The following is a 16,126-nucleotide window of genomic DNA, read 5'->3' as shown; positions in this document are numbered from 1 at the left end:
CCTATGCCTTCCTGGACCCAGGAAGTACAGATACATTCTGTACAGAGAAGCTCATGAGACAGCTTAACGCCAAGGGACGGAGAACTGAGGTTCTACTGCAGACCATGGGAACAGAGAAAACTGTCAAGAGCTATGAATTGACTGGTCTAGAAGTAGGCAATATGGAAGGCGATACATATCTGCCATTGCCCAAGTTGTACACCCAAAACAAGATACCTGTTACAAAGAGAAACATACTTACGCAAATGGATCTTGACAAATGGCATTACCTGCAGGAGATCAAGGTAAAGGAGATTGATGCTGATGTGGAGCTTCTTATTGGAGTGAATACTCCAAAAGCTATGGAGCCATGGAAAATCATCAATAGCCAGGAGAACGGCCCCTACGCAGTGAAAACATTGTTAGGATGGGTGGTGAATGGACCACTTCATGCTTCCACTGCTATGGAGGAGAAACGTCCTATGGCCTTAGTGAATCGTATCTCAATTGTTCACCTCGAGAACCTCCTCAAAGAACAATATGCCCATGACTTCCCTGAGAAGGAGTATGATGAGAAGAGGGAGATGTCAGTTGAGGACAGAAAGTTCACACAGATTGCATCAAGCTCTGTTGCACTCAAAAATGGTCACTACCACTTACCTCTACCACTTAATGATCGGAATACCATCATGCCAAACAACTACCAAATGGCAGAGCAACGAGCATTGTACCTCAAAAGAAAATTCTCAAAGGATGAGGTCTATGCAGCTGAGTATAAAGAGTTCATGAGTGACATCATCATGAAAGGATATGCAGAGAAAGTACCACCAGAAGATCTACACCAGGAAAATGGTAAACTGTGGTACATACCACACCATGGTGTCTACCACAAACGCAAGAAAACTATCCGTGTGGTTTTCGACTGTGCATCATCCTATAAAGGTACATCACTCAACAAGGTACTTCTTCAGGGCCCTGATCTGGCCAACTCGCTCATTGGTGTTCTGCTCAGGTTCCGGCAGGAACCCATTGCCGTTATGGCAGATATTGAGAGCATGTTTCACCAAGTGCGTGTTAAGGAAGAGGACGTAGACCTGCTCAGGTTTCTGTGGTGGCCAGATGGCGACACCAGCAAAAGTCTGGAGGAGTACCGAATGAGAGTTCATCTCTTCGGCGCCGTATCTTCTCCAACCTGTGCCAACTATGCGTTGCAAAAGACTGCTGATGACAACGGTGAGAAATTTGATCCAGAAGTGGCTGACACAGTCAAATCAAATTTCTACGTCGATGACTGCCTCAAATCGGTAGCGACAGAGGAACACGCTATAGAGCTTGTTAAAGACCTGAGACAAATCTGTTCTCTCGGAGGATTCAGACTGACCAAGTGGGTTAGTAACAGTCGAGCTGTGCTGGCATCAATCCCTAACGATGACAAGGCAAAACAAATGAAGAACTTGGATCTGGACAGGGAGAAGTTGCCTAATGAAAGAGCCCTAGGACTGTACTGGGACATTGAGAGTGATATATTCAGTTTTCGTGTTGCTGTTAACAACAAAACACTTACCAGAAGATCTATACTCTCTACTGTCAGCTCTGTGTATGATCCCCTCGGTCTTCTTGCCCCTTTCATACTGAAGGCAAAGCAAATCCTTCAGCAACTTTGTAAGGACAAATATGGATGGGACGAAGTAGTTCCAATGGAACTGTCAAAACCATGGCAGCAATGGCTCAAAGATCTAGACCAGCTGGCCAGGTTTCAAATTGACAGATGTGTTAAACCAAAGAACTTTGGTCAAGTAAAGACTGCAGAATTGCATCACTTTTGTGATGCAAGTGAACAAGGCTATGGTACGGCAAGTTACCTGAGGTTCACAAATAGCCAGGATGACGTTCACGTGGCATTTGTGATGGGGAAATCGAGAGTTACTCCTCTTAAAGTAATAACGATTCCCAGATTGGAACTCACGGCGGCGACACTGGCTGCAAGGATGGACAAAATGCTTCGATCAGAGCTCCAAATAGAGCTCCAACAATCCACCTTTTGGACTGACAGCCAGTCTGTGTTGAAATATCTGCGAAACAAGACCAGGAGGTTCCACACCTTTGTGGCCAACCGGATTGCAGTGATCCACAACCTGTCAGAAGTCAACCAGTGGAGGTTTGTCGACTCCAAACAGAATCCCGCTGATGATGCATCGCGAGGACTAAACATTGACTCCTTCCACAGTTCTAAAACATGGCTTCAAGGACCAGAGTTTCTAGGAAAAGCTGAATCACAATGGCCAAGAACTCCAGAAAACCTTGGATCTGTTCTCTCAGAGGACCCTGAAGTGAGGAGAGAAGCAATTGTTTCAAGCATTGTTACCAATATGATGGACAAAACTCCAACAAGCAAGCTCATTGAGTACTACTCATCCTGGCATAGCCTAAAGAGAGCTGTAGCTTGGATGAGAAGAGGAAAGAGACTTATTGGCTTAGGTCAAGTCACAACAAAGGAAAGTCATTGAAAGACCAGAACCTTTCAGTGGAGGACTTGGAAAATGCTGAAAACGCCATTATTTGCCATGAGCAAAGACAGCATTTCAAGGAGGAAATGTCCTCACTGGAGAAAGGGAAACAGTGCAATAAAGGAAGCTCCCTATACAAACTGGACCCTGTCATTGACTCTGGAATTCTGAGAGTTGGAGGAAGGATTAGGAGGATGGCCATGCCAACTGAGCTTAAACACCCTATGATCCTACCTAAACTTTCTCATGTTTCACAGTTAATATTGAACCACATTCACCATCAAGTTGGACATGCTGGAAGAGGACACATGCTGTCTAAACTTCATCAGAAGTACTGGCTGTCCTGTGCGAATTCTTCATCAAGGAAGATTATTAAGAACTGTGTTTTCTGCAGACGACTACAGGCCAAAGCCGGAGAGCAGAAAATGGCTGATCTCCCCTTAGATCGCATAACACCAGATCTTCCACCATTCACCCATGTGGGTATAGACTACTTTGGACCCATTGAGGTGAGACGTGGCCGTGCTCATGTCAAGAGGTGGGGAGTAATCCTTACTTGCCAAGTAAGCCGAGCTGTTCATCTGGAAGTTGCCAGTCACCTGAATACAGATGCATGCATTAATGCTCTTCGTAGGTTCATCTGTCGTCGAGGCTCAGTAAGAAGCATCAGATCAGACCGAGGAACCAATTTCATTGCATCGCAAAAGGAGTTGGAGGAGTCTGTAAAATTACTGGACAATAATAAAATCCAGAAAACGCTACTCAAAAAAGGAATTGACTGGATATTCAACCCTCCCTCAGGACCTCACCACGGTGGAGCGTGGGAGCGGCTAATTCGACTGGTCAAAAAGATTCTCTATTCAGTCCTGAAAGAACAGACACTGGATGACGATGCTCTACACACAATCCTGTGTGAGGTCGAAGCTATCATGAACGATAGGCCCATCACGACGGTGACAAATGACCCAAACGACCTTGAGCCGCTAACACCAAATCATCTACTTCAGTTGAAAACAAATCCAATAATGCCCCCAGGACTGTTTCGAAAAGAGGACCAATATTCAAGGAAGAGATGGAGGCAGGTACAATACCTCGCCGACCTATTTTGGAAACGTTGGACCAGGGAATACATTCCACTTATGCAAGAACGTCACAAATGGAATAAAATCAGAAGGAACTTCATCCCTGGAGATCTCGTTGTCATTATTGATGACAACGCACCGAGGAACTCGTGGCCCCTGGGACAAGTAGTCAAGACCCTTCCAGGACCAAAAGGACTTGTCCGCAGTGTCCTGGTAAAGACCAAGACCAACATCATCCAAAGACCCATCACCAAGCTCTGTCTGCTCCTGGAGGCAGCTGACTGAGCCTACTAAGCCCTATTCTTCTGGTCAAGTGCACCTCTGACCAGTGGATAAATGGACTTAATTCGACTCTTGTCTGCCCCCCCCCCCCCCCCCCTCCCCCCTTCAGAGCAATGGACTAATGCACACATGCACACTCCGTGCTGGTCGCTTGGATCGTACATTCGTACATGAACTTTTTGATCGTACACAGACTTTGGTCTCTTGAATTATGAACTTATATACAAAGAAAAAGAAGAAAAAAGAAATGGACTTGAGTAAGCATACTGCATGCGGATCATTGTAATGGCTCTATGATTTATTATTTAGTAATTGCCATATAATAAGCAATTAGGGGCTGGTATGTTAGAGCCATTTTCTATTTTATCTGAATTATGTTTATTCTGATTATTATTATTCAGAGTTATTATTCTGATATTCTTATTTATTGCCTGCTATATGAATTGCCTATTTTTGGGTTATTAATTGTATTTATCAGTATGGTTGGAATTGAGGGCTACTCCCCCTGGGAATGAAATGATTTGTGGGTGCTGGCCACCTGGGTGATAAGGAATGGGTGACACCCTGACAGAGAAATAATGTGAGACGGGGAAGCGTCACAGTTTGTTGACCGCGCAGGCTCTTTTTTGTTTTGTTATAATCAAAGTTTATGTTTATGCAACGGAGTGACCGTCAGATATAATAAATATTCTTGTTTAGATGCAACTCTCGGATCTCTGTGCTGATTGATGTTTGTAAACAACAAGAGACGCGAGTATTACAATAGACTGCAACACCACCCCGACCAACAGTGGCTTTATTCATTTGATAGAAAGGCCACGATATTAAGCTACAAGCCTAAATTAGCCGGCTAATGTTTCCCCACAATAGGGCTGTGAGGGTTCAAGTGGTTAAAAGAAAAAATAGTCCATATCACACAAAGATTTGGCGGTCCCCTTGCAGTATCTCTAAGGTCCCCCTAGGGGTCCCGGACCCCCCGTTGATGACCCCTAACCTTGGCATGTGAAGGTGGCCTTGGTCCCATCTGTGGCCTCTGTGTCCTTGGGTAGGGCCGGGAGCCGCATGTTGGATCCCACTCCTGGCCTGCTAATAGAACACAATAGGCTGGATGACAACACTGACTCTTAAAGGAGCATTGCACCCATTTTACACCTTATCTTCATACTAATGTTCATTATAGTATTATATTATATCTTATCTTCATATAATTGGTCCTCACTAATGCTCATTATAATATTATATTAGGACCGGTCATATTCGACACATTGCTGGCCAGGCCTGGAATCGAACCTAATAATAATAATAACCTAATAATGACGGTCGGTTTCAGCCGTCACATTTAGCAAAGCTCCGACCAAATGTACGCCAGGATTGGCTGTATAGGATCCTTTGATAAATCTCACTTGGACGTTGATGTACGGGCAAATTTAAGGCAAATAAGGTGTTTTTTTTTTTACAGTCCATTGATAAATGAGACACAGAGTGAGTAGACAGACATGATGTCATCTTATAATGAGCATTAGGCTATATGAAGCATTAGTAAATAAAGTTGCAAACTAACTCACTCAACAACTAACTAACTAACTACCTCCCTCACTCACTCACTAAATAACTAGCTACTACTACAGGTATATTCCTCTGTCTTTATTTAATAATGGTTACAGTACCTGTGGTTGTCTGTAGGGGTCAGTGTTAGAGTTCCTACATGAGTGTGTGGAGTGTTGTAGGCGGGGCCTGGCCCAGGTCGTCCATACTGACTCTGTAGGGTTGTCACCATCATTAATGATTACAGATATGACAATATGAAATGTAATATACAAAGATATTATATATATGTATATATATATATATATATATATATATATATATATATATATATATATATATATATATATATATATATATATATATATATATATATATATATATATATATATATATATATATATATATATACATATATATATATATAGACTAAATAAGACTCGTGCACATCTTTGTAAGACCTCGACTGGAGGTGCAGGTCAGTGCAAGAAAAGTATACAACTAAAAGGAAAAAACCTCCAAAAGAAGGGACCGCACAACTCCAGGACTGATTTTGCTTTCTTTATTTGCACAACGCGTTTCGCTTGTTTGCTAGCACCTGAAGAAGCAAACAAGCGAAACGCGTTGTGCAAATAAAGAAAGCAAAATCAGTCCTGGAGTTGTGCGGTCCCTTCTTTTGGAGGTTTTTTCCTTTTAGTTGTATATATATATATATATATAAATATATAAATACACACATACACAAGATTTTCAGGCCGCTATGCAGCCTTTAACCCTAGTCCTATTGCGCTGATAAGAGTAATGCGTTTGGGAACCTTGCGTTCGGGAGGTAGGGACACTTCCGGGTTGCACAATGGGCTCCTCGCCCCTTAGAGAGGATATTGGATATTTTTTTGTTTTTGTCTCATTCCTAAGACTATAATTTGATGACCAGCAGACCGGTAGGCAGCGGTTCCGGTAGGAGACACCGGAACCGCTGCCGGTCATCAAGTTATTGTCTTACGAATAAGACAAAAAACTAAAAAGAATATCCATGAATTCAAGTCTCTATGGGGTGACTAATCCTTTGAAACAAAGTTCTTTTGGGGTGAAGTGTCCCTTTAAGCAATTACAGCCTGTCCTTATTGGCCATCTAAGAGCACCTACCAAGTTTGGGGCCTTTAGCATGCTGGGAACTGGAGACCTGTGGAAGTGCTCCAGCGGTCCACTAACCTGTGGAAGTGCTCCAGTGGTTCACTAACCTGTGGAAGTGCTCCAGTGGTCCACTAACCTGTGGAAGTGCTCCAGTGGTCCACTAACCTGTGGAAGTGCTCCAGCTCTCTTCAGAGGAACCGGCAGCTTCCTCCCTCCAACCACAGGGGGGCGCTCTGCGGGGGGGCCTCTCCAGGGAGCTCCAGGAGGCCTGGGCTGAAGCCTGGGACTTTCCTGGCTGTCCCTGCCCTGCTGTGGTGGTGGTGGGGGGCTGATGGTGGAGCTAGCGCTGATGGCAGCTGGGGTACGACCGGTGAGGGTCCGTCTGTCTTCAGCCGGGTCAGGAGGCCTGCAGGGCAGATGATGATGAGGTGATGATGGCAGGGGGTGGCACCCCCAGGGGTTGCACCAGGGCCGGCCCCCGGGGGTAATAGAAAGAGAAGATCACAACAAAAATGAACTACAAACACCAGAACACCTGCACTGCCCATAACTCTACAGACCAGAGGTTCCCAATCGTTTACAGAAACTTACAGAAATTATATAATTCAGCCATTTTTCAAAACCGTGAAAATATCAGATCTACAGCTTGTAGATCGGCTATTTTCACTATCTTAAATCTTTGGATAAAACTTGCATGACGGCAGTAAGGCCACCTCACAACACAAGCGGATTTGCGATCAAATTGACCTTTTTTCCTACGATTTCATTGGCCACTGTATCCCCTCGGGAACTTGTCTTTTAAATATCGGTTAGAATTTCAACCCACTCAGACCTCACAGATAGGCTACGCTTCAATTGGTTTACAGACAGAAACATAAAATCTGATATAGGCTATAAAGGAAAGAAAATAAGGTTATGAGCAGCCAGCATCTGTCTGAATGTGAACAGACGCATATCTCATTGAAGAGCATAAATATGACGGAGGAGAGTGTGCTCCATTGGTAATGAAATTAATGGAAACAAATGGAAAATGAATGGAAACAAAACTGTATGAAACAGCGTGATCGCTGTAGGTGAGCTTCAATTAGGTTCATAAACCATATAGCCTAGTTAAGTGACGCTGTCGTCACTACAAACAGACAGCCTACACAGATCTAAGAAGCTAGTTCCGTAGCCTATAGCCTACATCACAGACTATGACTTGAAGTATTTGTACGACAGCACAGAGACAGGGTTTAGGAAATGGTTACATTTACACTCGTGGATGAAAAATGGGTGTATGAACACTATATGAATATCTATGTCAGAAAAAAACAGTGATGTAGCCTGTAACATTATGGGAGCAGTTCTTCTCTCATAACCTTAGCGGTTACAGATTGACGGTCAGCTGACTGATCTTGAACCCGCATTCCAAGGCATACATTTGCAATTTTCCATTTTCCACTGTCAATGATATTTGAACATAAACATTTAAAATGAACTAATGTGATAAGACGTTCTTCTGCTTGGGGCTCCACCTTGCTTTAGGACTGGTTGCCTGCTAGACATCCTGTCTCCTAACAGACACATTTGCATTCTTTTGTTTCACTTCACATGCTAAGGTGACAAATTAACAAGTCTGAGGATGAGCTGAGTGATTGGGTTCCATGTGGGCCAGGAGGTGCTGTGAGAATTGTTTGAAGTCACTTGTATAAAACCTGTAACCTTTCAGTGTGATCTTTGAGTTCGAGGGCTGTAGTTTTCCATACAGGTCTGTTTTACTGGCATTGTGAGTCTCGTATCTCCTCCTGATATCAAGACTATATCACTGATTCTTATCCAACTGTGACTTTGTCTGTGTCTTATTTTGTCTATCTTGTTTGACTGAGTTCCCATTCAGATTCTGCTTTAACACCACTCCATTGGGAATCGTAACTGAGATCTGGAGCCAGTTGCACCACCTCACACTAAGTTCAAACTTAGCCTAGTTATAGCTTAAATGTCTTTTAAAAAGCAATTTAAGCTATAACTAGGCTACATTTGAACTTAGTGTCAGGTGGTGCAACTGGCCCCTGATGTGTAAACATCTTTATGACATAAACTTATGAAACAGGGCGATGGCTGTAGCTGTGAGCTTGGATTAGGCTTTAAACAGCTAAACATTGTGTTTTAAATGAACAGCACAGCTCTGAGGCAGAATGTCCATATATCCAGAGGTCATGTTTGTGACTTGGATAATTAGTTCACAGTAATCACAGTGTGTACATTCTACTACTGTTGGTGTGTACATTATACTATATATATATATATATATATATATATATATATATATATATATATATATATATATATATATATATATATATATATATATATATATATATATATATATATATATATATATATATATATACATATATATATATATACATATATATATATATATACACATAGGTGGTTCTACTGTTGGTGTGTACATTATACCAAGATCTGTATGCACATGTACATGTATGTATGCACATGTGGGAAAGATCCTTAACACCTACATTACACACATTAACTCTAGGTACATACATTCTAGATTCATCTATAGTACACACAGTAACTACATACCTTCTAGATTCATATATAGTACACACAGTAACTACATACCTTCTAGATTCATCTATAGTACACACAGTAACTACATACCTTCTAGATTCATCTATAGTACACACAGTAACTACATACCTTCTAGATTCATCTATAGTACACACAGTAACTACATACCTTCTAGATTCATCTATAGTACACACAGTAACTACATACCTTCTAGATTCATCTATAGTACACACAGTAACTACATACCTTCTAGATTCATCTATAGTACACACAGTAACTACATACCTTCTAGAGTCATCTATAGTACACACAGTAACTCTACATACCTTCTAGAGTCATCTAGTACACACAGTAACTACATACCTTCTAGATTCATCTATAGTTCACACAGTAACTACATACCTTCTAGATTCATCTATAGTACACACAGTAACTACATACCTTCTAGAGTCATCTATAGTACACACAGTAACTACATACCTTCTAGATTCATCTATAGTACACACAGTAACTCTACATACCTTCTAGATTCATCTATAGTACACACAGTAACTACATACCTTCTAGATTCATCTATAGTTCACACAATAACTACATACATTCTAGATTCATCTATAGCACACACAGTAACTACATATCTTCTAGATTCATCTATAGTTCACAGTAACTACATACCTTCTAGATTCATCTATAGTTCACACAGTAACTACATACCTTCTAGATTCATCCATAGTTCACACAGTAACTACATACCTTCTAGAGTCATCTATAGTACACACAGTAACTACATACCTTCTAGATTCATCTATAGTACACACAGTAACTCTACATACCTTCTAGATTCATCTATAGTACACACAGTAACTACATACCTTCTAGATTCATCTATAGTTCACACAATAACTACATACCTTCTAGATTCATCTATAGCACACACAGTAACTACATATCTTCTAGATTCATCTATAGTTCACAGTAACTACATACCTTCTAGATTCATCTATAGTTCACACAGTAACTACATACCTTCTAGATTCATCTATAGTTCACACAGTAACTACATACCTTCTAGATTCATCTATAGTACACACAATACTCTACATACCTTCTAGATTCATCTATAGTACACACAGTAACTACATACCTTCTAGATTCATCTATAGTACACACAGTAACTCTACATACCTTCTAGATTCACCAGCAGAGCCTGAAAAAAAAAACCCAACAATATACACAATGAGAAAACGCTGGACATACACACAATGTAATGCTTACTGTCAGTGGTGAACAGACACACACACTCACACACACACACACACACACACACACACACACACACACACACACACACACACACACACACACACACACACACACACACACACACACACACACACACACACACACACACACACACACACACAGTATATTTACTGTCAGTGGTGAACAGTCAGTGGTGTCAGTGGTGTCAGTGGTGAACAGACAGTCACACAGTATATTTACTTGAGCTTATATGTTTTTAAGTTGCTTGATTCCGTATTTAGATATTTGATATTGCTTTGATCAGACCCGTTCCTATACGTAACTTCAAACCCCATTTTAAGCATGTTAGCGTCCTTGGTTCTGGCGACTGATACTGGCCCTGCAGTGCGTGAGGGGCCGTGTTTTTCATTTATTTTTTATAACTTTTTTATAATTTTTTTTTTTGGAAAATGAGAAAAATGTAATTAAGTAAAAAAAAAAATCCTCTGGGGGCGGAGCCTGTCAGCAGGGAGTGTTGGGCGGGAGGAGTAGGACGAAGGCTCTACGTCCTCCCGGTGGGGGCTCCTCACTGGCAGGTGAGTCAGTAGGATACAACAGCAGTGACAACACACAGACATGTGTGTGAGGAGGAATCAACTAAATTGGGGCTCTAGCAGAGGATGAACTGCTCTAACAGAAGATGAACTGCTCTAACAGAAGATGAACTGCTCTAACAGAAGATTAACTGCTCTAACAGAAGATGAACTGCTCTAGCAGAGGATGAACTGCTCTAACAGAAGATGAACTGCTCTAACAGAAGATGAACTGCTCTAACAGAAGATGAACTGCTCTAACAGAAGATGAACTGCTCTAACAGAAGATGAACTGCTCTAACAGAAGATGAACTGCTCTAACAGAAGATGAACTGCTCTAACAGAAGATGAACTGCTCTAAAAGAAGATGAACTGCTCTAACAGAAGATGAACTGCTCTAGCAGAGGATGAACTGCTCTAACAGAAGATGAACTGCTCTAACAGAAGATGAACTGCTCTAACAGAAGATGAACTGCTCTAACAGAAGATGAACTGGCTCTAGCAGAAGATGAACTGCTCTAAACTGGTCACCTACACCCTGCACGTTGAATCTGATTGGTCGCTCACCCTGCACGTTGAGTTCAGCGGTGACAGCAGCCGTGCCGGCGCTGTTGGTCACAGAACATGTGTAACTTCCTGCATCTTCCAGACACACTTCCTGTATTTCCAGGAAGTGAAGGCCGGAGCGTTGGTATGCACTGAACCGACCTCCAGACGGAAGCTCTGCTGCCCCCTGGAGGACAGACAGTTAGATTAGATGAGATACGATTAGACAGACAGACAGACAGACAGACAGACAGACAGACAGACAGACAGACAGACAGCTCTCCATTACATCTTATGAGTGGAGGGGTTCATTTGGTGCTGGCTCTTATCACAACCACATACTGGTTCTTATCACTGTGATGTTATCTGATAAGGCGTCTATAGTAATAATTACTATCACAATATAGAGCTATTTAACACTGTTACTGAACAAACACTCTATCGTAATGATTACCACAATATAGAGCTATTTAACAAAGTTACTGAAGAAACACTCTATAGTAATGATTACTATCACAATATAGATCTATTTAACACTGTTACTGAACAAACATTCTATAGTAATGATTACTATCACAATATAGATCTATTTAACACTGTTACTGAACAAACATTCTATAGTAATGATTACTATCACAATATAGATCTATTTAACACTGTTACTGAACAAACATTCTATAGTAATGATTACTATCACAATATAGATCTATTTAACACTGTTACTGAACAAACATTCTATAGTAATGATTACCATCACAATATAGAGCTATTTAACACTGTTACTGAACAAACACTCTATAGTAATGATTACTATCACAATATAGAGCTATTTAACACTGTTACTGAACAAACACTCTATAGTAATGATTACTATCACAATATAGAGCTATTTAACACTGTTACTGAACAAACACTCTATAGCAGACAGACAGACAGACAGACAGACAGACAGAGAGACAGACGTTCTGCCTGTCTGCCTGACATAATATCCGCCTGGTGGAGATAAAAACGTTGACAAATAGAAGAAAATGACAAACTATTGAGTGAATTAATAAAAGTAAAACCTTGAGCCATGTGACCTGAGGCTGGGGTCGCCCCGTGATCTTGGTGTAGAACTTGGCGGTCTGACCCGGCCGGGCGAACCTTCTGGTGGGCCTGCTGACAAACTTTGGGGGGCTCTCGCTCCAGAAACTGGGCCTGTTCTCCACGGCTGGAACTCCAAAAGCACCCCTGGAACCAAGGGAAATGGTGGTGTTGTTGTTGTTTTGTTTAGTTGTTGTTCGTTAACCCTGACATTGATGAGAGGATAGACACTGTTTGTGTGAATTATCAAACCAGGGATTGATACTTTGTATGAATTTCATAGGAACAAATAAAAAGTAAAAAAAGACACATGTTAGGAAAGTGCCCCCTCTAGTGACAAAGCAGAGGTACTACACACATTTTTCTGTTACAACGGTGTATCAGAGACAGACAACGTGTATCATAGACAGACAGACAGACAGACAGACATACCCTGTTTTGCTAGATGAAGGGAGGCCATATTTCTTGCCAGGATTCTCTGCAACATGAGAGACACGGTTTGTCACGCTGAGCGTGATCAGTTCAACACTGAATACCCTATAAACCTTGCTGATGAGCTAAAAAAAAAACAGAACAACGTCCTTCGCAACAAGGTAATTGGCATGGTGAAAACTGCAGAAGAAAAAATAGAACTAACCAGTAAAAAAAACTATATTTTTGAAAATATAAACAAACTGGAAGATATTTAATCAGTTGGGCTGCAGTAAGAAACTGAAAACCAGATCCGCCAACAAGAACATCAATTCGGATGGCACGCTCATCACAGATAAGCTGAATGTAGCTAATCGCTTAAACAACTTCTTTACGACCATAGTATAGCAACCACACTGGTTAACATACTGCCCTCTCATTCTGGGCTTTATGGGGTAAAGCGCATCTAAGCATTCTACAAACATCTAGGTGCACGCGAAGATGACTTTAAACTCACCATGGTGACAACGGATGATGTGTTTAAAAAAACTGAGCGCCCTACAACAACACAAGGCCACAGGCCACCACAATATCCTCTCCAAGACGCAGCCCCCTCTATTGCCTCAATTATTGCCCACATAACAAACCTCTCCATCAGCCAGGGGCACGTCCCACAAGATTTCAAACTAGCGAGAGTCACCCCTCTGTACAAAAAAGGAAGCAAATTAGACCCCGGCAACTACCGCCCTGTTTCTATTCTATGCTCTATCTCTAACGTTATAAAGAGGTTAGCATATGGACAGGTCAAAAAATACCTCAATGAAAAAAAATCCTAATGTACAAATTCCAATCTGGCTTCATAACATCTCACTCCACAGACACATACATGCCTTCTCTATTTGACCGACTACATCAAACGTGGGGTGGACTCGGGTAAATACTGCGGCCAGGGCCGGTGCTAGACAATTTGGCGCCATAGGCAATATTTTCCCCCAGTGAGCTGTGGCGTTCCTCAAGGAAGCGTGCTAGGGCCTTTACTGTTCCCGGTGTACGTAAACGACATGCCATCAGCATGTGACTGCAAGCTGTTCTTGTTCGTGGATGACACTGTACTCATTACAATATTATACTTATCTTCATATAATTGGTCCTCACTAATGCTCATTATAATATTATATTTATCTTCATATAATTGGTCCTCACTAATGCTCATTATAATATTAAAATATATCTTGTCTTCATATAATTGGTCCTCACTAATGCTCAGTATAATATTAAAATATATCTTGTCTTCATATAATTGGTCCTCACTAATGCTCATTATAATATTAAAATATATCTTGTCTTCATATAATTGGTCCTCACTAATGCTCATTATAATATTATAATATAACTAATGCTCATTATATTATTATATTATACTTATCTTCATATAATTGATCAAAGTGGGTGAAAATGTTATCACAAGAAAGGAGGAAATTACCTACTGTACCTAGGTTCCATCTTGGAGGCAAACCTCTCCGACTGGCGACACTTAAGAAAACAGTAATGTATAGAGCAGGAACATATTGGAATGGGCTACCACCACATATAATAAGGATAGACAATAAATCAAGCTTCAAAAAGAAATTGAAGGAAGCCATGATTAGTCAAACAGTTAGATTTAGTTAGTTGTTTAATGTTTGAACAATGATTAGTTGTATATACTATTTTATTTTATTTTTTGGAAATTATTTTTGTTTTGTTTGTAATTTATTGATTTGCAAACTAAAAGGTGATATACTATGTAATCATTTATAGAATTTGTGAGGATCAAAATCTTCAATCATTTTTTGTTGTTGTTTGTTTTTAACTATGCAATGGTAGAATTACATTGTATTATGTTTTAATTGTATTGTAAAGTGTGAATGTTTGGACCCCAGGAAGAATAGTCTTCACTGTGGTGAGGACTAATGGGGATCCGTAATAAATAAAGTAAACTCTCCGGTAACAAAAACGCTGAAAGAGCGATCAAAAAGGTCAACAAAACAACACGCTATTTGTGGAGGATTGATCGTCTAGTCAGTAAGAAATAAGAATCTGAAGATTCTTGCAGGGGCCCTCATACAAGGTCATTATGATTACGCATGCACTTCATGGTATCACAACACCTCCAAGGCCTTAAAAACAAGGCTCCAAACATCCCAAAACAAACTTGTAAGGCTACTTCTTGGTCTCAATCACAAAACCCATCTAACCCCTGCTCATTTTGCTAGGATTGGATGGCTTAGGGTTGAGGACAGAGTACAGCAACTTGCTATGGGCCTGGTCTTCAAGATACACCACAACATTGGGATCCCCCTGTATTTGTCAAAATACTTCCAAAATGTTAATCAAGTCCATGATCATAACACCAGATGCAGCTCCACAAATCATGTTCAACCCAGATTTGGCTCAACAAAGGGAATGAACTCGTTCTCATGCTATTCATCAAAAATGTGGAATGAACATACCTAAAGGAGTAAAGGAGTGTAAAACCCTACTCACTTTCAAAACTGCCCTAAAGATACACCTTCAGGAGGCTGCAATTCAAAAATGCCCCCTGTCCAAGTCCTAACCTAACCTACCCCCTACCCCCCCCCCCTCTCTCTTTCTTCTTTTGTACATATTTTTCACTTTTCATACCAGTAACCTGTAAACTGATTGTATGACATTCTGTATAGTAGCGTGTATATCTGTCTGTCTCTTATATGTCATCATGATGTGTGTGCATGGGGATCTCATCTTAAACAAGCTTAGTGCTTAATGAGCTTCCCAGTTTAGTAGACCTTGTATTGTGAATTTGTACTTCCATGTACTGTTATGTACTGTTCTCATGTCTTACTAAATAAAGTACATCAATCAATCAATCAATCAATCAATCAATAATTGGTCCTCACTGATGCTCATTATAATGGAACCAAATGGACCCTTACATGTCTGTAACTCTGAGAGTGTACAAATGGAACCAAATGGACCCGGTTCCATTTGTACACTCTCAGAGTTATGAGGGTCCTTGAAATTAAAAGGTTTGAGAACCACAGATCTAGGAATGAACAAAACATTGTGCAACATGAACTGAAGCATTCAAAATACAAAATATTTGATGACATCATGTGATAAA

The 16,126-nt window shown here is 40.8% G+C and overlaps 1 protein-coding gene across 1 annotated transcript in view; it reads right to left on the bottom strand.

Moving 5' to 3' along the window:
* Positions 1 to 4,346: 4,346 nt before the first annotated feature.
* Positions 4,347 to 16,126, bottom strand: part of LOC311065165 (uncharacterized protein) — a gene marked incomplete at its 3' end in the record, with an annotated part of 12,020 nt that continues 240 nt past the window's right edge. The window contains exons 2-8 of the mRNA XM_084085382.1: positions 13,006 to 13,051; positions 12,555 to 12,720; positions 11,564 to 11,677; positions 6,695 to 6,935; positions 5,518 to 5,609; positions 4,845 to 4,936; positions 4,347 to 4,414 (exon numbers count right to left, since the gene is read on the bottom strand). Coding sequence (XP_083941508.1) covers positions 4,347 to 4,414; positions 4,845 to 4,936; positions 5,518 to 5,609; positions 6,695 to 6,935; positions 11,564 to 11,677; positions 12,555 to 12,720; positions 13,006 to 13,051 — 819 coding nt within the window. The remainder of the gene's footprint in view (positions 4,415 to 4,844; positions 4,937 to 5,517; positions 5,610 to 6,694; positions 6,936 to 11,563; positions 11,678 to 12,554; positions 12,721 to 13,005; positions 13,052 to 16,126) is intronic.

The sequence above is a fragment of the Gymnoscopelus microlampas genome (genome assembly GCF_963454915.1).
Source record: "Gymnoscopelus microlampas genome assembly, chromosome: 17".
Taxonomy (NCBI): Eukaryota; Metazoa; Chordata; class Actinopteri; order Myctophiformes; family Myctophidae; genus Gymnoscopelus; species Gymnoscopelus microlampas.
This window is presented reverse-complemented; position numbering and strand designations above follow the sequence as displayed.